General features: G+C 37.5%; 1 protein-coding gene across 3 annotated transcripts in view; it reads right to left on the reverse strand.

Annotated features, from left to right (window-relative positions):
• Positions 1-23,635, reverse strand: part of WDR7 (WD repeat domain 7) — a 357,763-nt gene that overhangs the window by 320,880 nt on the left and 13,248 nt on the right. For 2 of the 3 annotated variants that reach the window (XM_039230509.1, XM_039230511.1), the window contains exons 2-8: positions 21,200-21,279; positions 13,325-13,496; positions 8,829-8,935; positions 7,211-7,289; positions 3,954-4,128; positions 1,740-1,816; positions 606-725 (exon numbers count right to left, since the gene is read on the reverse strand). In XM_039230509.1, coding sequence (XP_039086440.1) covers positions 606-725; positions 1,740-1,816; positions 3,954-4,128; positions 7,211-7,289; positions 8,829-8,935; positions 13,325-13,483 — 717 coding nt within the window. In that variant the 5' untranslated portion in view covers positions 13,484-13,496; positions 21,200-21,279. The remainder of the gene's footprint in view (positions 1-605; positions 726-1,739; positions 1,817-3,953; positions 4,129-7,210; positions 7,290-8,828; positions 8,936-13,324; positions 13,497-21,199; positions 21,280-23,635) is intronic. The other variant, XM_039230510.1, reaches the window with a different exon arrangement.

Consider the following 23,635-nt stretch of genomic DNA (forward strand, 5'->3'; position numbering starts at 1 on the left):
ACTGTGAAATTTTAAAGTAATTCTGTTCTGCAGGATTACGTAACTAGCACACTTCCCCTCAGAGGGTTGTGAGGAATAAAAGAAATAATACAGGGAAAGCTTTGAAAACTATGCTAGGCACAAGTGGTCAAAACATGCTGGCTTTTTTTTTTCTATTATGGAAATATTGAATGACGTCTGGCAATGTGGAAGTAATATATTCCTGCCATTATCAGCTCCGAAGTGATGTCAGATCCAAGAAAGCAGAAGGGAATGACAATTGGGAATAACAAGAAATTACAAAAACAGGTTAAACTGCAGAAAACTCCCCCCACTGCTTATGTTGCACTGAGAAAATAATAACTGAAACAGTAGCACAAGGTAGAAATTAAGATCAATGGAATAATTATCATTAACTGAAGCAGTCTATAAACCAATACCAAAAAAAGGCAACTGTATACAGCCAAACCCCAACACCTAAAAATTTGATATCAAAATCACACATGATTACCAAATAGTTAAAATATTCTTGCACCAAGCTCTTCCTTATAATTATCTTTGGAAATCTTGGAAACCAACACCTTGAAGGGTAAAAATACGGCTTCTTACTTAGGTAGTTATCTTACCCTCCAATATCTGGAGCACACAACCAGAAGTGACCTTTGTGTGAATGCACAAAAAGAAATGCTTTGGCAATTCTGACAGTAAATTGGTTTGGATTCCTCCTCAAATATTGGCTCAGTATCCTGAAAAGAGAAAGATTTGTAGAACTTCAGGAGAGGTTTGGTTGTTGATTAAAAGTATCATACAATGACAAGACAAATAAAATGAAACAAAGACATCACTTGATATATTCATCATTTTAGCCTCTTATATGAAAACCAAGGTAATAAAAAGTAGCAAAGATACGCTCCAAAAATATCCGGGCACAATGTCTTTGCTACAAAGCTATTCAAGATTAAAACACTGATAAGAATCAGAGTGTCATCACTGTCACAATAACAGATGATAGAAGTTTGAGTCAATCCTAAATTCTGTACCTATATGTCCTTGTAGGTTAAAAAAAAAATAGATCAATTCCTCCAGGTCCTCCCCAATTCAACGTGTAAAGATTCCCTAGCTGAGGAGATTAGCATCGATATTGTCAGACTATTGATCTGCCTTTCCTACTGACAAAAAGTTACAAGGAATTCGAGCCCAAAGAACAGAGAGAGAGAACTAAAATTGACTTTGTATACTTTCTATGTTGGTTTACTTTATTTTTTTTCCCCCTCAAGCAAACTATCTTTTAACTTTAATAGAGGCAACCGAGAAAAATCCCAACTCTTCTAGGTTTCTCTACTTTACGTCCTGTGCAGTATGTTTCTCTATTTCATGTCCTTGACAGATGTCTGCTATCAAAAGCGAAAAACATCACGCACTTACAGAGACAGCGGAGTAGGGGATGTTCTAATACTATGGCAATAAGGCTCTCAAAAAAGGAGAGCTTTTTCCTTGCCCTGTAAGAAAAAAAGGGAAGGACACCTGGGTAACTCAGCTGGTTGAGCATTCAACTCTTGATTTCGGCTCAGGTCACGATACCAGGGTCGCGGTATCAAGCCCCACATCAGGCTCCACACTGAGTACAGAGTCTGCTTAAGATATTCATTCTTTCTCTCTCATTCTCTCTCTCAAATAAAAAGATAAAAGAAAAAAGGAAAAAAGGGAGGGGCCTATCATCACTAGAACAGGAGACTCTAAGAACAGAACATTGGTCTCACCTGCAGGCCACTTATTTCAGAGGTGACAATCCACACCTTCAAGATGCCCGTCACCGAGAGGGCTACCACAGTGTCTTCTAAGTCGAGAGGGACCAAGAAGTCAAGGTTACAACATAACACACTTTCTTTCTGAATAGTAACAATCAAGTTAATAAAAGTAATAATGTTTTACTCCTGGCATAAAAACAATTCTATATTTCATGAAATAATAGAAATCAGATTTTGGAACAGAACAGGCCACAAATCTGAAATTCAAGGAAAAGCTGTTCACAGCTACTTGGATTTTTTTTAATTCTTAACAACAAGCGTTTAATAATTTCAAATGTTCCCGATCCCTATGATTACGTGATGACTTAATGAAGGAGTACTTTTGTTCTTCCAAATTTACAATTTTTCACTACTTATCATGGATGAGCTTACTCATTCTATTTCTTAAAGACACACATCTCCCCACTTACCCACCTACCTTGTCTGCCTTCTAACATTTTATAGCACATTACACCCTCTATAGACTGTGATCAAGAGAAGACATGATAAAAAAAAAAAAAACCTGAATTCATAAGCCTCGAGTAAGAAGCAGCCATAGCTCCATGACAGCATAAATCACTTTGTGAGTAGAGACACTGGGAAGCTCCAGGAAAAGGGAGATGTGCACTAAAATCACATTTTCTTCACTAACTAACCAATGAACTGTGGGTTACTGAATCTGTCTTAAATTCAGTTTGCTTATCTGTAAGCAGAAAACAAATGAATAACAACAGTACCTAGCTTAATGGGTTGTTATGAAAATTAAGACACACACAGGTACAGCCCTCAGCATATTAATCAAGATGAGTTATTACTATTAATAAAAAGATAGTAATATCTTTTAGTAAAATCTTTAGTGTCTAAGTAAAAACCTCATCATATTAGACTGCTCTGCAGGCAAGGTAAGGCCCTGGACACAGTGATTACGAGTCAATGATTACAAGTGACAGATTACACTGTACAGCGACGCTCACAAGCCTGTCGATCTATAGTAAAAGTGGGACATCCCAGGATATCTAGAATGCTGAAACATCCGCAGACTGGAATTCTACAGCAAATGCAGATTAAAAATTATGTGTGCTGTAACATTATGATATTAACATTTAGAATTGCATGCACAGCACAAAAGCTTTCATCAAAGTTACATCCTATCCTGTTCAGAATGTTGTATCTCATGTAGAAATAGTGTAAAAATTCAAACTGTGCAAACTGCTTGTCATAAATATAGTCCTTTTTTTAACTTTTTTAAATGTTTATTTATTTTTGAGAGAAGGCAAGCACAAGCTGGGGAGGGGCAGAGAGAGGGGATAGCAAAGGAAGCAGGCTTTACGCTGACAGCAGAGAGCCCGATGCAGGGCTCGAACTCACAAGCCATTAGAGCATGACCTGAGCTGAAGTTGGCTACTTAACTGACTGATCCACCGTGGTGCCCCCAATATAGTCCTTTTTTTAAAGAGAGTGTTGATTATAACTAAGATTGAGGGGAACACACTAATAATAAGCTCCCTATTGCCTGGAAAATGAAGGTTAAAAAGACCTCTCACTGCTATGTCCTGGAATAAAGCAGTAATTCTCTAATAGGCATGGAAAAGCCTATACTTGAGGGGCACATGAGTGGCTCAGCCAGGTAAGTATCCAACTCTTCATTTCACCTCTGGTCATGATCTCGTACTTTGGGAGATCAGCCCCTCCATCAGGTTCTTTGCTGGCAGCACAGAACCTGCTTAGCATTCTCTCCCTCTTCCCCTTTGCCTCTCTCCCCCACTCGTACTCTCTCTCAAAATATGAAAGTATAATAATATTTTATTGGAACACGGACAGGCTCACTCACTTGTAGACTATCTATGTGCTTTTGTGCTACGCCGGCAGAACTGAGTAGCTGAAACACACATCATATGGCCTGCAAAACCTACAATATTTAGCACGCGGTCCTTCACAGTACAAGTCTGCCAAACCCAATCTACAGGACGGAACCCAAGCTCCCTAGCTAGCACACCAGGCCCTTCATGATCTGCCCCCCACCCCAGCCAACTCTGCCAACCTCTGATGCCCTCTCTCCTTCCCTCCAACTTCTTGCTTCTGTATTATGCTTACAGCTTGTATCACATCTGCTACATTACAGAACTCTGCGGTAAACCACCCGTCCCGTCAGGGTGCCGAAGTTCCTAAAGGGCACCACACACTGACCTTGTGTTCGGTGGGATCGAATAATACTCATGGAGCTAATCCAGTCTGGAGAGATCTTTGATACTAAGGAGTACAACACCTCAAGGCTGGTGGCATCCACAACGAGAATTTCAGGGTAGTGGCCATGGCACAAAAGCCTGCCTTCTCTCTGATTTCCAACAGAAAACTGGTAGAACTAAAAGGAAAAAGAGTGTTAAATATTCTCCTTTACTTCAGAGACTCGATTCACAACCCCTCATCAAGCTTGTCATGGTGCTCAGTCTCTCCAGTAATATTTCCAGACATGGACTACATGGTGCCTATTATAAGTTTCTATGTATATACACACACATCCATCAAGTTGCATCAGTACTTCAAAATACCTAACAAAAATTATTCTTTTCCTAAAATCCTCCCTTTTGAATTCATAGTAATTCTTCATTTGTAATCCTCCTATAACATCTAAAATAGGACTGTTAAATGAATTCATAAAACACTTCAATACAATCAGCTTTACAAAGCAAAGCAAAAGGAATCTCTTCACAAAGGAAGGCAAAAAATATGAATGGGAATAGGTGGGTATAGACTTATAATTACGAGTTATGACCAAATAAAATGTATTAGATGATTGCTGTTCAAACATATTATAATCAGCAGTGAATTCTGACTAATCCAAAAGTCTTATTTCAGACTAGAGTAGGAGACAATCCTGTAAACCATTCTCATAATGCACATTCTTACTTTGTGGAAGAAAAACAGAAGAACCAACACAGTCATGATCTACATGTTACTCATCCCAAGAATAACCCAAAAGGAAAAGATGGGTTTCCATCAACCAAAGAGAGGAGGAAGAAGAATATCAAAACAAGACCAACAACTTATCAAAGGGTTTGTCTCCCCTTGGCTTCAAAAAAAAAAAAAGTGACTCTTAGTGGAATGATTCTCCTAGAGAGTTTCTAGAAGGTGAAATCTAATATCCAGACTATTACTTCCCAAAGGATAAAACCGTTTATGAATTACATGGGGGCAAGCTAGACTGAGCACAAAGGGCCAGGCTGTAACCACTCCACCCCTGGGGAAATAACTAAGAATCCTGGTTCCAGTCTGCTCCCACACTCATGCGTCCTATTCTCAGGCTCAACACTGCATGTGAAGGAACGTGATCTTTCCTCAACTACGGGGTGCCCTGTATAAGAAGAATTACAACTTCTTACACAAAAACACTCATCACAGAGCACATTAAGGACAAGGCAGCATCACTAACTCCAAGAGGGGAGTCTAATAAAATACAGACAACCACAGAGGCATCCCTAGATCTTAGAAGGTTGATCCAAAATACACAACACACAATCTGGAGGTCCCAGAACTGCCAGGCATTCACATGTGATCATGTGACTGCAGGTACTGCTGACCCATTAAAGGGGAGGGGTGTCAAGGAGGAAAAGATGGGTGCAGGGAAGCATACTTTGGCAGTATCCACCTAACATCAGCCAGCAGAGGCATGCGCACTGTAGTCACTGGAGAAGAATTCTCTCCTGGGGGCAGGGTCATTTTGTTAGACTTGCCTGATGAAATGCCTCCCACCTTTTGCTTTAAAGTTATACTCCCAAATAATCTTCTGACCACTAACTTTAGCTTCCTAGACACTTTCATACTAGCAAAGAAAGTATCCTGAATGGAGAAATGAGTTTTCCAAATATTAAAAAAGGATACTCCCATGTGGTAACTTAATAAGTTGGCATTTCCTTGTGATTTCGGTAAGCACCAATATTATCAAGGTTTATCATTTCTGCTTATATAAACAAACAACTTGCCCTTGGACCTGAGAGGGTGAAGATCACACAGGAATCAACTGTCACACGCTAGTGTCAAACTAGCTCTGTCAAAGAGCATCTTCTACTTAGAGATGGCTGCCAGTTTAAATACAGGGTCCAAGATGGGATCTGATAAATAACAGGTGCTAAAACTATGTTGAACAAAGATAATTTTTCCTAACATGTAAACCAAAAGTTTTTAAATGACAGAATTATACAATCAAAATATTTATATCCAATGAGCTCAAAACATTTATATATATAATTTTTCAACAAATTATCTATAAAATCATTGTCTATCATTTATTATCCCTTTTCTCTATATAAACCTTGATGATTCTTCATATTATAAAAAATAAATAATATAAGCCCGTTAAATAAAAAGTATACACCCTAACAGCATTGAAGAATCAAGTTTTAAAAGGACTTTGCCAGGCCATGGTCAAAAAAAGACCTTTATAAATACACAAACCACCACCTCACCCCTAAATATTTTTCTAAATATCTCATTGCTTTTCTAATTTCGTGCTGGCACAAGTTTTCTTTCTCAACAAATGACTGTATTCATTTGTTTTAAAGGAGGCAGTAAGATGTAACAGAAAGAGAAACCTGATTTCGGATCCTGATGCTAGGAAGGACTCACTGTGAGACTCGGGCAACTCATTCAATCACTCTGGGTCTCAGCTTCTTTATATGTAAAAGAGTATATATACTCCTGTTTCATTTGTAACAATGTGGGGAGGGCTAAATGAAACACCATAAAAGAAATGCCTATACAATATGTGCTCAGCAAATGTTAGTTCTCTTCCCTTCCCTCTCCTGCCCCACTGAGAACACAAATCATATTTTCTTTAGACTTATGACTTTCCCAACACTCAGCAGGGTAAATCGTGTGTAAATTGAAGTACAAAGAACTTGATGAATATGAAAGAGTAAGAAAGAATGCCAGGAATGTAAGTCAGAAACTATAAACTCCTATGTAAATTCTTGTGTAAGGTAGGTATATGAAATAGTCATTTCTTCAACAGAGTAAAAACGTCAAAAAACGTACCCAAGGACCAATTGCACAAGCAATAAACAGGATATCATCTGTAAAGTCAATTTGTGTCAATCATGAATGGAATAATAAAGCTTTAGCATGAGTGAATTCCATTATGTAGGATCTAGCAGATTGAGCCAACTAGTAAAGGGACTCTCACTGGGGTAACCAGGATGGCCAGAAAGGGCACAGGTGACAGTGGCAAGTGGCTTACCCTTCACATTTCCTCATCAGTCACCTCTACTTACCCCTACTATATACCATCTGATGAGGAATACTTTCACTACCCAACTGTGGTCTTGCCCTATTCCTTATCTCCATCCATTTTTCATTTATAGATATAGGCTCAATGTTTATAAAAACATTTAATTGTATACCTCTAATAAGTTGTGCTGACTTGGACAGTTATAGAAATAGATACTAACCTGGATGCCTGTATGTGTGCAGGCTAATTTTGTAAATTCAATACATCTGCCATCATTCACATCCCAAAGACACATCTCTCTATAAAACAAAATAATAGCTAAACTTTAAATCTGATTTTTAAAAGCACTGTCCAACTTGGTAGCAGTGGTTTAAATTAAATCTTCCATTAAAACGGATATATTTCAGAAAAAGTAACATATAGTCATTATTGCTGTTCATGAAAAATCTTGGTCCTCACTCACCATCCCAACCTCCCCTCCAACTTGGCCACCCCTACCTAGATCCATGTTCTTTCTGGGCACGGGGTAGGACTCCACTGCCTGGCTCCCTTTTGGTTGGGGAAGCCGTGTGAGTAGTTCTGGCCACAACTGGTGTGAGGGCCTCAAGAACTCTCTTTCCCATCTGCCTCTATTCCAGACAGTGGCTGCTTCTGACAATGGCTGCTCCCTCAACCTCAAAGTCACAATAATAATGCAGCAAAACCCCAAATGACATAGGAAGGTCAAGTGACAAAAATAAGAAATAAGCTTTTAATTTAAACAACTGGGATTTTCCACTGGTTATCAGGATAGCAAGAAAATTTAGCCCAGCACAAAACAAAAATTAAAGTCAACTGAATTCCAAACCTTTGCAAGTTAAATGTAATATTCCAGTTTTGGTTCTGTATTTATCACATAAGCTTTATCGAATACATACCAAAAAAGAAAAAAAAAAAAAGCTTATATTTCAAACTAAGGATATGACATTCAAAATTAGAAATATGTCATGGTCTTTTAAAGACAAAAAGCAACATTAATAAAATGCAATGATGCTAATATTCTTAGGGTTTTCTTCAAGATGCCCTCTCTTAGATCTTATGTGGTATGAAACAATTTTTTTAAAGGATGCTCAATTTTATTTAGAATAGGTATGCTAATGTGAATTACCCTTTAACTGACCAAAAGGGATTATATTTTTACCTAGTGCTGCCTCTTATTGCTTCAAACAGTTACGTAAGGTTCTTTTCAAATTCATAATTGTGGGAGGTGAAGGGAAGGGGACAACTTCGGAAATAATTCTCTTCCAGATCCCCAACTCTCTTCAAAAACATATTATGTATATAATTTTCTAAGCACCAAAAAAGTCTTTAAAGCTCCTCACTGTGAACCCTACAACTACTATCTAATTGCCTATCTCTCCAGAAACAAGTTATATTCTAAGACTCAGGAATATGTATAATTACGTAAGTATATTAACATATATGAAATTGTATGAATTTTGCATGACTTCATCTTCCAAATTTATGCTAGCCTCCCCATCATTCAGGTTTTTTAAAAGTCTCAAATTTGTCTGCGAACTCAGTAGAGATACCACGGGGATTAATGATCAAGCTTTAACTTTCAAGCTATTCTGTATCTCTCCAAAGCAAGACAAAAACATAATCATAAATTAGAGGTTTTATAAAATCATTAATAAAGATAAAATTCACACTTATAAAACCATATTTTAAAAATCTTTGAGTTTGGACAACTAAAGCATTTACTTAAAGATACTTCACAAGAAAAAGCTTCCCTCCTCACCCTGGTACTATTTGCAATAAAGACTTATGAGGAGAAAAGTGAATACAAAAATACTCACCCACTTTCAGATGCACTCACAATATACTGTTTGTCACTAGAAGCACAAGCTTTAGACAAACAGGTGATTGAGGCTGTGTGACCAAACAACAGTGCTCGAGGATGAACCTAGAAGTACACAAGTATGTTGATGTAAGTACCAAATTTTCAAAACTTAATCTTTTTTAGGAATCCTGTTAAATATTAAACATAAATACAAAATACAGAATTGAAAAGAATTGCTCCAACACCAAAATCTAAAAGCAACAAATCAGTGAATTCTCCCTATTAAATGTACAATAGTCACCCCCCCCCCCCCGCCCCAGGTAGTTCTGAAGCCAAAACTGGAACACCAGCTGGTAACACTGTTTGCCCAACACCCTACAGAGAACCACAGAACAAGGAGCCAACTGAGGCAAGTCTTAAGCACTAAGGTATAGTGTACTGAAAAATCAGGTTAAGAATATGAGTTAGTATGTAAAATAAAGTAATTTAACCCCACTATTTTTTAAGCAATATGTTCACTAACCTGAAAACACATTTAGAATCTCTAGATTGACAGTGTCAAAACTCAAAGAATAAGAGGACAGGCACTCTTCCAAATGCTGATAGCAACATTAACTATCAGGAACTAAGAATGACCTTCACAGACTAATGATTTAGTAACAACATAGTGCCTTAGAGGAAGGACAGCTTAGTACTCACTATTCTAAACTAGTCTGGCAATCAGCCCCCAAATTTATCTACTTTATTTTTTAAAATTTTTTTAGTGTTTATTTTTGACAGAGAGGGAAAGTGGGGGCGGGATAGGGAGCCCACCTCCAGGCCAAGTTTCCCCATCTCCAAGGGCCAAGCTCTCACCATAATGTTTTACATCTTTCTTCATCAGCAAGGAATATACTATTCTAACAAAGATCTGTTTTCCCAAAAGAATGAAAGCCTTAAAAAGACTGGAATCAGTCTCATAAATATCCTGTAACTTTGTAGGTAATGGAGCCTTACAAATATTGCTTATAAGCAACAGTATCTGCATCAACAAATCTCCTCCTTTACTCTGATCACCATCTTTCTAGATACTCTCACTAGGCTGTTTAAACTGCTTCTACAATTTCCCTCGGACATTTTATCACTACCATGTTAGTCCAGGCTGTGCTTTTTCAGAGATAAAAAGAGATCAAGACACGGAAGGCAAAAATTTTAGCTATAGTTTTGAATCCTTTCCTAGAAGAAGAGAAAATACCAAGACCTCAATATGGGGCACCTGGATGGCTCAGCCGGTTAAGCGCCTGACTACAGCTCAGGTCATGATCTCGCAGTTCATGGGTTCGAGCCTGCTTCAGATTCTGTGTCTCATTCTCTCTCTGCCCCTCCCCTACTTGTGCTCTGCATCTCTCTCTCTCTAAATAAATGTAAAAACAATTAAAAAAAAATAAAAATTTTAAAAAGAAAAGGCATTCTGTGCCTCCCCAGCTATGTTACATTTCTTCTCATTGGCCCTTCATAGGCATAAATAGCTGCTACAAAGTATAATACTAAAGACCCTCCACACATATCAAAGACTATAACCAAGCCAATTTTTTTACAATTTTTCTAATGTATGTTTATTTTTGAGATAGAGACAGAATGTGAGAAGGGGAGAGGCAGAGCGAGAGAGGGAAACACAGAATCCAAGCAGGCTCCAGGCTGTGAGTTGCCAGCACAGAGCCCAACATGGGGCTTGAACTCACGAGCCGTGAGATCATAACCCGAGACGAAGACAGACGTTTAACCAACTGAGCCACCCAGGCTCCCCCCAAGCCAATTTTTATTTAGCCTCCTTTTTCCCTGGGTAAATAGTTCAATTCCCTTAATATCTTTCAAAAGATAGATTTCTTGCCTAGCTCCACCCCACCGCGCCCACTTCTTACTTGCTGCACTCACTTTTATCCCTTACTTGAACTTAAATAAATATAACACTCCAGTAAAATATATGCAAAAAAATAAAAAGTGAAAGAATTGTATCTAAGCTCTCATAAGTCTTATTGCTTGTAATCACTCCAGTAAAACATGGTGTGATATTTTTTCTCCTCACGACTACAATGCTGATTCATATTTAGTTTGCTACCAATCCTGAAGGTGCATTGCATCCTATAACACTTCTTTCCAGCTACTTTCCAACACGTATACTGAGCCTTTACATGACATGTTAAGTGTGCGCATCATTTTCTAGCAGTTCTGTGCCTAGGTGTGTACCAAAGAGCAATAAAAAGGTACATCCACACAAAAACACATGTTCATAGCAGCATTATTCAGCATGGCCCAAAGTGCAAACAACCCAACTGCCCATCAACTGATAAGTTAAATTTAGTACACCCATATGATAGAATGTTATTTGGCCATTTAAAATATGAAGTACAGGGGCGCCTGGGTGGCTCAGTCAGATGAGCATCCAATTTTAGCTCAGGTCATGGTTCGTGAGTTCGAACCCCACACTGGGCTCTGTGCTGACAGCTCAGAGCCTGGAGCTTGCTTTGGATTCTGTGTGTGCGTCTCTCTCTGCCCCTCCCCTACTTGTACTCTCTCTCTCTCAAAAATTAAACAGTAAAAATAAATAAATAAAATAGGGGCGCCTTGGTGGCTCAGTTAGTTGGGCATCTGACTTCGGCTCAGGTCATGATGTCACAATTCATGGATTTGAGCCCTGCACTGGGCTCTGTGCTGACAGCTCGGAGGCTGGAGCCTGCTTCAGATTTTATGTCTTCTTCTCTCTCTGCCCCTCCCCTGCTTGCCCTCTGTCTCTCTCTCTCTCTCTCTCTCACTCTAAATAAATATTTAAAAATTATTTTAAAAGTTAATAAAATAAAATAAAAATATGAAATACTGATACATGCTACAACACAGTAAACTGAGATTATTTATGCAAGTGAAAAAAGCCAGTCACACATACACACACACAACCACATATTACTCCATGTACATGAAATATCCAGAATAGGGAAACCTACAGAGAAGTTATATTTAGGACATGGGACATTTACTGTATCAAATTAACATCCTTACATATACTGCACATTGTAAAAAGAGGCAGAAACACAGAGCAGTGGTTGCCTTGGGAGGAAATGGGGGTATTAGGAATGACAGCTAAAGGGCACAGGGTGTGTTTTGGAGGTAATGAAAAGGTTATAAAATTGACTGTGGTAACGCACACTCTATTTTTTTAATTCAATGTATTTAAACTAAAAACAGAAAACCAAACACAGTTCACCCACTTCTCCAACCCCCACTCCCGGCAAGCACCCATCTGTTCACTATGAGCTTCATTTTTTAAAATACATATAATTTTTAGATCCCACATATAAGGGAAACCATAGAGTTATTTGTCTTTCTCTGCCTGACTTATTTCACTTGGCATGATGTTCCCTGAGGTCCATCCATGTTGTCCCAATGGTAAGACTTCATTCTTTTTTATGACTGAATAATACTGCATTGTGTGTATATGTAACACAACTTCTTCAAATGAGTGAACTGTATGATGCATGATTTTTATCTCAATAAGGCTGTCACCAAAAAAAAAAAAAAAAAAAAATTACTTAAAAAATCAACTTGCTTGCCTTATATTCCATGCCAGCTACCACCCCCTTTACAGAAAAATCCCTGGGGAAAATTATCAGAGAGGGAGATGAAAGACATGAGGAAAAAAAATGGAATAAACCCTGCGGTGTTATCCTAGAATTGAAGGTGTCTGTGTGAACTCTGCGTGTGTGTCCCCAACTCCTACTTCCCTGGTCTGTCCACCGAGAAGGCCTTGCCCACTGAGAGCTCTATCACAGGAAGGAATGACAAGACATAATAAATACAATCAATTTTATGCTTTATAAAAAGTTTTGCTCTTTTCAAGACATTTACCTTAGAAGGTATAAATGTTCAAAACTGGTTCTTAATACCTTTTTGGAAACTTCCTTCAGTATGAATAAAAATCTTTTGAAAAATCAGAAATGGAACCTATTAACCACTTAGGGTAGACACAACTTAAAATAGCCAAAAGGCAGCAGAAGCCATTTCTGATGAATAATACAATTATCAATCTACATAATAATTTATTTTTTTAACACTTATTTATTTTTGATACACAGACAGAGAAGGAGCAGGGGAGGGGCAGAGAGAGAGGGAGACAGAGAATCTGAAGCAGCCTCCAGGCTCCGAGCTGTCAGCCCAGAGCCCGACGTGGGGCTCGAACTCACAGACCGCAAGTTCATGACCTGAACTGAAGTCGGACAACTTAACCGACTGAACTACCCAGGTTCCCCCATAATAATAATTTTAGTCAAAACACATTTCACAGAAAACATACGATGAGGCCAATTGTTTTGGGATTGTTGTTTTCTGTTAGAAAGCTCCTTGACTCTACAAAAATACAATAGCCATTTCAAATACTCACTTCCAATTCTACCGACAGATCCCAGAGACATATATTTGTCCATCGTGGCATCCAGTTACAATTGTGGTCCCAAAACTACAATAGCCATTTCAAATACTCACTTCCAATTCTACCGAGAGATCCCAGAGACATATTTGTCCGTCATGGCATCCAGTTACAATTGTGGTCCCGTCGTCTGTTAAAAGTACTGCTGAGATGCAATGTGTTGGTGCTTTGCGACCCCAAAGAACAATGGGGAGGACAAGGCTGTTTCCTGCCATTGTGTTTTCCAACCTGGAAATGTCATAAGAATAATGTTAAATATTATAGTATTTCTTTCTGAAACATATACGTTTGTATTATGAAGGCAACTTGAACTTTCTGAGTGCCCAGATTCTCCCCAACATCATATCTATGACACGCAAATAGGAAAATACAGAAAATTTCTTTATATATATAAAATATAATCAAAATCTCAATTCTCACAATAAATCAGGCAGCAAGTACTAATATCACTCCTCTTTCACAGATATGGAGAGTGAGTCATAAAGAGTCACAAGATGAAAAGAGAAATAATGGAGCCCAAATCGAAACCCACGCAGCCTGACTTCAGATGCTGTCATACTATTCATTCTGCAATGACAAGTGAGGTCTGTAAATCTTATCAGGTCTCCAAACCAGTAACAAATGGCAATGTTTAAGAAAAACTCAGGATTGTTTCAGAGAGTCCTAAACATTAAAAAGAGTATGTTCAGAGGGAAACTCGTTCAAGTATATTTACTATGTCTCAAGACCATGAATGTCTTTTATTGTAACTTCTGAAACTTGAGGGAAAAGGATTTCTCTTTAAACTCATTCCTGCATAATAAAAATTTAGTTCTGGTAAAGGGGCTTAAATCTGAGACGAATAATCAGTTAACAAGTATACATGGGAGGGTACCCCTTTGCAGAACAGTACAAATACAGGAAATTATTCCTTCATATGACAAAATCAAGATCTAATTGGTGAAACAACTAGACTTAAGTGTTATAGACTGTGTGGCTAAAAACTTAAATACTAGTTCAGAGAAGTTAAAAAGAAACAAAGAATGGAATAATCAACGAGGGCTCCACAGAAGGCAGAAGACTCCGCCAGACCTTATGAGACATGAGGGGATCACCTACACACTTGATAAATGGTCAATCAAAAATGGTCATTGTAGTGATTTTTTTCTGCCCCCAATTTTTAAGTGAAAACAACTGATATGTGTATAACTATAAACTCTTTAGAATCCCAAGACTGTCCTATAAAATTCTCAGGAATACTTAAAGAAATAGCCATTTCCTATGAAGGAAACTAGTTTGATAGCCATGGTCTTACTGGTAGCTGCTTTCAGCAAGACTCTTCTTTATACTACTGCATACACTTTTTAAAAAATGAAATAAAAACTGCAACTAAAATCTCTTTTAAAAAGTAATTACTGGGGGAAAAATAAAAACCAAAAAATAGATAAAAAATCATCACTGGAAAGAAAATGAGGCAAGTAAGAAATTTAAAAATCTGTACTATTTAAATCTTTTATTTTTTATTAAAATATATGACTTTCATCCATTTGTGCACTCCCTCCCCGAAAACCTCATCTTTTGTTGTAAGTAAAAGGCATGCATTTCAGGAAAAAATTCCAAGTTCACTTCCTATTAATAAAACCTTATACATAACATTTTTACCATTTCATAGGCTACCATGACATAATTATTTCCATATTTCTTTGTTTAATTTCCATATTTCTATTTGATATTATGAAATAAAACAAAATACTGAACAAATTTTCATAAATTTGGTACAGCATGTTCCTGGCTGAAAAACATACCCAACAATGACTTTTTCAAAAAGGGAATCTGGAAGGAATTCATTTCTCCATGGTGACAACATTCAGTATTATATCACCCAAAGATTTCTCTCAGTTAAATAAGCTCACAGCATCGAATACAATATGTGAAATCTGGAGAGAACATCACTTCTCTAGATATTTGAGGACTTACATTCAATGCATACTGCTTTGCTTAAAGAAAATGCAAACACAGAGATTCGGGACTAAGGAACATGTGTGCTATGGGGAGATGTGCCTGCTCTGATGCAACAGAACATGAAAGAACATTCTGGTATTCAACTGACAAGGCAACTCAAGGAAACCTAGAAGAACAATGCATTTCTTAGCCATTAAAACAAGTGAAAATGATCATCTGTAACATGATAAAGGTATATACATATTTTAGAAAACACATCAGTCTCTAACTCAGCTTCTCCAGAAGCTATTAAAATAATTACAAAGATTTAGAAAAAAAAAAAAATCCCCCACATCCTCACAAAAATCAAGAACTGACAGTCAACCAGACTCTGAGAGGAATTCTCATTAAGGGCAATGAAGGATTTTCATAAAGAACTGTATTGGTTTGCTACAGTTGCCATGGCCACAAACTGAGTAGCTTAAACAACAAAATTTATTGTTTCATAGTTCTTGGGGCTAAAGGTCTGAAATCAAGTATAGGTAGGGTTGGCTGTGAAGAGAAGGATCTGTTCCAGGTCCCTGTTCTTCGCTTGCAGGAGACCATCTTCATGCTCTTATGGCATTCTTCCTGTGTGCATGTCTAAATATCCCCTTTTTAATAATAAGAACATCAGTCATATTGGCTTAGGGTCTACCCTGATTACCTCCTTTTAAGTTGATTACCTCCATAAAAACCCAATGTCCAAATGAGGTCAAATTCTGAGGTACTGGAAGTTAGAATCTCAACATCTGAATTTTAGGGGAACACAACTCAACCCATAACAGGGATATACTCTTTTAAGAGAATCTTAGGTCACTAAATTATCAGAAAGCAATTCTCTCTCTCAGGAAATAATGGTAAATTCACTATGGGCAGCTGGGTGGCTTGTCGGTTAAGCACTAACTTCAGCTCAGGTCATGCTCTGACGGTTCATGGGTTCAAGCCCCATGTCGGACTCCACACTGTCAGTGCAGACCCTGCCCCTCCACTACTCATGCTTTTTCTCTGTCTCAAAATAAATGCATAAACCTAAAAAAGAAAAAAGAAAAACTTTACTGTATCTTTTCCAGGGGATATTACATCAGCTAGTTAACTGCTTATTTGAGGAATAATGTAACAAGTTTTGTCCAAACAAGGTAAAGAGTTACCATCTTATATCTTACTTTGGGGATGGTGAAAGGAGGGGATGCAGTGGGAACCAGATTCCAAAGTTCACTGCTGTATTTCAAAAAAAAATTATGCTGTAAAAACTAACCTGTCCTGACCCATAGCTATATAGACTCTGTCCAAGGTCCTTAAATTATGCCCAATGCTATTTTTTGGCTGGCACACTAAAAGATCTACATAGAAAGTATCTGTTAAGTGAAATATTTAAAAGGTAAACAATCATAAAGAAGACATGAAATGAAACATGAACCTGCAATGGGAATCACAAGCAGTAGCTGTTATTGATATGTACTTGCTGCTGGGATTAGGGTGGTTCCGAATAAACAGAATGACTTCTAGATAAATAATAATTAATCAAAAGGATCTGGTGACCAATCGGAAGATGGTATTACAAAAAACAGAATACAGGGGCATGTGGGTGGCTCAGTTGGTTGAGCATCTGACTCTTGATTTTGGGTTAGGTCATGATCCCACAGTCATGAGATTGAGCCCTGCCTAGGACTCTGCACTGAGCATGGAGCCTGCTTGAGATTCTCTCTCTCTCGGACCCTCTCCCCAACTCTCTTGTACATGCTCTCCCTCTCTCTCTCCCTCTCTCTAAAATAAAAAAAAATGAAAAAGAAAAAACAATACAATTTCAGAACATGTCTAGGACAGTGGGGGTGGGGAGAGGGATTTGGGTGAGAGGACCAGAGAAGAGACGAAGTCTTATTTAGGACTCACATGGAGAAAGTGCTCCTGACTTTCAGAACACTCTTCATCTTAAAACCTCCTAGACACAAGGGTGTTAAATCAGAGTTGGGGGCAGAGTGTGGAGAAATGGGTTTGAGGGAATGTCTGAGAGCTGGAGGCAGAGAAGACTGTTAAGGGCATTGCGACATGGGCTCTGCCGTCTCTCACGTGACATGGAGACATCCTCACTGACGCTGTATTAGTTCAAAAAACAGGAGAGCTCAGGCTTCAAAACATTTCTTTAACTCTAGACTGGACTTTTTGTTACATAGGATAAATTAACTTCTACTTGTTTAAGGCCACATTTTTCAAGTTTTGTTACACATAAATGCACAATCTTCCTCACTGCACACTCAGATGCACTACACCCCCGAAGTCTATAAGAATAGCATCCATGGCATTCATGATGTAGCAAGAAGAATGACAAAAAACTGCATAAAGGAAAAATCCTAAGGCCCCTACAGAGTACCAGGGGAGGAAGGTTTGTTGGGGGAGAGGAGGGGACAGGGAGAAAAATCTTGTGGCCAAGCCCCTTCGCACACTAGCAGAAGATAATTAAAATTCATCATTAGTCAACCAACACGTGAAAGATGAACTTAGTTTTATATATATATATGTGTATATGTATGTATGTATACGTGTATATACACATATACATATATAACAAGTTATATATATAGAAAGATGAACTTAAATGGTTTAGTTAGGTCACTGTACAATGTACATATATTTCAGTTTTATACAAGTCCAATATATAAAAGCTAGTCCTGCTTAAGAGAATGCAAGAAATCTCCACGCCAAAAGAACATATAAATACTTCCTTTCAGCACTGAAATTTGCTAGTTCTTACTTTCAAGGTTCCTTTGGATATCTTAAGTCCTCTTAACTTCCACGAGACTTTAAAACTCAGCTTGTAAATGTCTACAGAAAAACCTGGTGAGATTATGACTAGTGCTGCATCAAATTCATGTATCAATTTGGGGAGCACTGACTCCTCTAACTGCAATGAAATATTACTAATGCAAAAGTGTAACCTAAAAGCACTCTTACTTCTTAAAGAGATATGGTCAAAGTAGTACATGTGGCTTTTTAATGAGATTTCATCACTCTGATTTTTTGATATAAATTAGGTCCAATTAATTTGGACCTTGTTGGTCCAACAAGGTTAACCAGACAAAATGAATTCTTAACAAAAGAGAAAATCAAATAGAAATCAAATAATTTTGTGGCTGTCTCCTGAAAGGTTCTGAGTTCTTCCTATCACTTTTCAGAAAGAATAATACTTTTCTTCTAGAAAACAAAAAGTTTAATAGAGAATAAACTGATGGTTACCAGAGGGGAGGAGAGCAGGGAAATGAGTAAAATGGGTGACAGGGACTAAGGAGTGCACTTGTGAAGGGCACCAGGTGTTACATGGAAGTGTTGAATCACCATATTATACACCTGAAACTAACATTACATAGTATGTTAACTAACTGGAATTTAAATAAAAACTTTAAAAAAATGAATTACATGGAAAAAAGGACCAAAAAAAGTTTATTTTCTCATTAAAAATACTAACATATCTATTCCCCTATGACACCTATAAGAAGGAAGAATCACTGTGAGGTATGTGCATTACATACATATATACATAAATAAAATGCCATCTCTGCTAAACTCGACATGTACCTAATAATGTATGAATACACTTTTAATTTTGAAAAATGACAAGTATTCTTACAGTTTTAGGGTATAGTTAACATACTCTCCATTGAAACAAATTATAGATAATTTTTCCTAAGAGCTTACAATTCCCATTAGCATACAAAAGAAACACATTCTATTCATGACGACTTGAGGGACTACAAGATCCTAACTTGAATTTTTTTTAAATGTTTATTTATTTATTTGAGGGGAGAGGGGACAGAGAGAGGAGAGAGAGACAATCTCAAGCTGGCTCCCTGCCCTCAGCGCAGAGCCTGACATAGGGCTCGATCCCACAAACTGTGACATCATGACCTGAGCTGAAATGAAGAGTCAGATGCTTAACCAACTGAGCCACCAAGGCGCAACTCTCCTAACTTGAATTTCTGAATCAAAAGAATGACATATTTAATGAGTATTAATTTCTTAAAACCTAGATATCTGGTTATGGTATAATAATTAAGCAACAAGAATTTCTGGAACATCTACTGAAAAAACTATCATTATAATAAAATATGAACTAGCAGATGCCTTCAATAATTCAGTCACTGGTATTTATTTAATAACCTGGGCCATTTTAGGCTAATTCATTTACCTTAAACTAAGACAGACAGTCTTGCATTTCATGGAACTTGTCACCTATAATAAAACCAATGGATGTCCTGTGAATTACCTAAAATTTCACGTAATCCTCAATCATTACACCATAGACCTTTGGGCTTTCAACATTTTGTTTTCTCTCATGCTTTTTGGTGTAATAAAGTCTTCTGGATCTACATGACCCTATATACCATGTGAAAATATAATTTAGATGAAAGAAAAGAAGAAGAAAGAAGGAAATCGAACAAAGGAACAGGATGAAAAATCTTCAGTTCATTGTATGAGCAAACTATGTGAACATTCTTAATACAAAGAAATATATACAATAGCCAATTTGACAATGAATTATATTTAAAAATATATATACAAGAAAAAAATAATAATCTCACGCCATCAAAAATATAAATGTTTCAAAATGTTTTTTCTACTGTCTTAAAAATCTAGGAAAAGTGAGGGCACCTGGGTGGCTCAGTTGGTTGGGCTCCTGACTTCGGCTAAGGTCACGAATTCGCAGTTTGTGGTTTCAAACCCCATATCGCTCTGTGCTGGCAGCTCAGAGCCTGGAGCCTGCTTCAGATGCTGTCTCCCTCTCTGCCTCTCCCCCGCTCATGCTCCGTCTCTCTGTCTCTCAAAACTGAATAAACATTAAAAAAATTTTTTTAATCTAATAAAAGTGAAACTTTAGAAAAGCCACCAAAAGCACTAATGAAATAATGTAAAATAAAGGATAACAAAGCTTATGATAATAGAATAGTATATCACAGACAAGTATTTCTAAGAAGGAATAACTGAGACTACTGTTTGGTAACCTAGTCATAATCTAGTTCTGAACAACTGATTAAAACAAAAACATGGGCAAATTAGCGACGACCTAGCCATGTAATTAGGTAGGACACAGGAATCTGTTTGATTTTCTTTAAAATGAGTAACGGATAAACCAAGACACTCTAAATTGGCACCACATATGAGTTAAGAGGAATAAAAGGCAATATAAATTGAGAACATGCAGTTTTTCAAGCATCATCATTCAACCACTATACTGAACTCATAATCCTTTCTTTGTTTGCAACATTATCACCTATTGTATAAAGGGAATTAAGTACATCCCAAAAAGCTTTGTTTTAAATGGAAATGAAGTCCTAGAACAGGATTCACTGACATTTTAAAAATTCATATGTTCATGCAAAAGACACAAAACAAAAAAGCGATCGAACAAATTATTAATCTGATATAGTATTAACTTTAAAAAAAATTCTGAATAATTTCCAACTCTCCAAAATGTTGTATACAACATATTCATATTTTGTCACTAATATCAAATCACAAACAGATATGTTCTAAGACTAGATACTTCTAGAAAAAGAAGAATAATTAGGAACATTACATTTTCACTCAGGGTTATATCAAAATCAGTCTTAAAATTACATTTAGAGATTGGATATCAAATAAAAATTTTAAAGTGATAAAGTTTCACAGCCAAATATCAGGAATTCCAGATTCTACACCTCATTCTACCACTAAACATGCAGTCATATCATTTCTAAGGCTTAGTTTTCTCCCCAACAGTTATTTATAAAATTAATTTTGAATCATTTTGAAGTCAAAAACCCCAAATCATAAAGAGTAAGGATCTTACAGGTAAAAAATTAAGTCATCTGTTTTGATTAATTTCATGTCCATTTCACTGAATTTCCCCTATTTCTTAGTTCTGTATAGAAATACAACTGTATGTCAGTCAACAATAACAAGAAAAATAATCATAGTTGAAAGACCTCTGAACTTACAATCAGAATAACTGTGTTCAAATCCTGGCTCCTTTATGGAATCTTGAAAAAGTTACTCCTCTGGGTCTCAACTTCCCCATCTGTAAAAGATGGACAATAATATTGTCTTTTAAGAAAGACATCCTAATGATTGAGAAAAATATATATGTAATTCAACTAGTGAAATACCTAACACATGGTAGATACTCACTCAGTATTAATTTTTAAAAAACACCAACCTTCCTACTTCTTCATATTCTTATTTTTAATATTTATTTTATTTTTGACAGAACGCAAGCTGGGGAGGAGCAGAGGGAGGGGACAGAAGATTTGAAGCGGGCTCTGCACTGATAGCGGTGTGCCTGATGTGGGGCTCAAATTCACAAACTGTGAGATCATGACCTGAGCCGAAGTCATAAGCTCAACCAACTGAGCCACCCAGGAGCCCCTACTTCTTCACATTCTGCTTCCATGTCTACTGGTTTCTTCCAGGAGTGCCATTCGATGTTTAATAAAGTTGGACTGTTAATAAGGTTATGATCTTTCAATGACTTTCTGCTATAACATAAAAGTACTACTATATAGGCTTGTCAGATACAATTCTGTTATCTGCAAATAAGACAATTCGGTTCTGCAAGACTTCATTAGAAGCAATACTACAAACTTCTATGTGATATTAAAACAGCTTTTAAATTAAATTCTGTCTCATAATAATAATAATAATAATTAGTATATATTTCAGAGCAGCATTTCCCAAGTTTTCATTTTGTGCCTGTACCATAGCATTATAACGGTTGATAAAATAGACACAATTCAACTATCCAGTAGGGCATATATACAAGCAAGCAAACAATTACCACGGAGTGTGATACAGGAGAAATTTCAAGACCCATGGAGACACAAAAGATGGATATTCTAACCTACACTTTAATGGGTCCAGGAAGGATTCTTGGAGAAATAATAGTGAGAATGAACCCACGAAGAGGCTGGGGGAATCACATGCTCTAAAACTCATAGATAAGAAAGCTCAATTCTTTCTTGACAGTGAAAATAGGAGAGGGGGCATTCAGAACACAAAGGCCAAATGATGACACAAGAAACAACAGGTCAATATGCACCAATTTCTAAAAAAGCTGATAAGCCATATGAAGGAGTGTGGAGTTTAACCTGACCGCCACAGGAAACAGATCAGGTGTTTTAAATCTGAAGTTGCTTTTCAGAAAGATCACTCTAGCTGCAATACGATGGATGGGGATAAAACGGGGGCGGGGGGTGGGTGTGAAGACCAGTGGGGCCACTGCAGTCCTGCCGGTACAAAATGATGGTACTGACATTTGTCACAATCTCTCATTACTTATTTCTGGTCTTTTTTCATTTAATCGACAACATGTACTACTCTCCCCTACTACTCTTTTTTTTTTTTTAATATTTTATTTATTTCCAGGAGAGAGAGAGAGAGCGTGAGCGGGGGAGGGTCAGAGAGAGAGGGAGATGCAGACTCTGAAATAGGCTCCAGGCTCTGAGCTGACAGTCAGCACAGAGCCCGACGCGGGGCTCGAACCCACGAACAGCGAGATCATGACCTAAGCGAAAGTCAGACGCTTAACCGACTAAGCCACCCAGGCGCCCCTCTCCCCTACTACTCTTTACACTCATGTTCCCTAAGATCGGAATCGCATGTGAGTATTCACCACATGAAGCTTAGCATAGTGTCTGCCACAGAGGAGGTCTCCCACCAACATATGATGAAGGACAGTAATAGTGAGAATGGCAGTAACAAGATGAATATGAGAGCTATTTTGGGGATACAACAGATAGGACTTGGTGTTCACACCAAGTTGATAGAGCTGCAGCATGGATTATGAAATAGGTTTCACACAAAGGTATTACGAGGACAAGAGAAAAGAAAAGGCATTTTGAAATATTAAAGCCCTCTACATAAAGGATAAGCACTATTATTACACTAGAGATGCCAAGTGAAGTCATTAATAAATTCGGATTCTAATATATGGGACAAATTACTCTACATAACCAGATTTACTAACTATGGGTTCTGAGAAGGGAGAAGACACTACAGGTTTCACATCAGTCCTAGGCAGGATCAGACTAACAGACTTAGTGGTCCCATAAGTAGATCTCTAAATAGAGAAGCAGCATGCTAAAACTCTGTGACCTAGTATAAAGTTTGGATTAACACGGTGAAAAAACTGCGCGGAGGGAAAACAAATCTGATGCTAGGACAATTAGTCTGGGTGCACAGAGATAAGACGCTTAGCTAAAATTATATGAGTTTTGAAAGAAAAAGAAAAGACAAGACAATACAGAAGGACAATAAATCACGGGGTTTGATGCAATATGTAAGGCCAGAGGCAAGAAAAAGACATATTTTCTGGGCAGAGTGATAAGGAAAGAGGGAGGAAGTGAGCGTGAGAAGAGGGAGGGAAGGGAAGTGACAAC

Source organism: Hyaena hyaena, unplaced genomic scaffold (genome assembly GCF_003009895.1).
Source record: "Hyaena hyaena isolate Hyena2069 unplaced genomic scaffold, ASM300989v1 scaffold_47, whole genome shotgun sequence".
In the NCBI taxonomy this organism is placed as follows: Eukaryota; Metazoa; Chordata; class Mammalia; order Carnivora; family Hyaenidae; genus Hyaena; species Hyaena hyaena.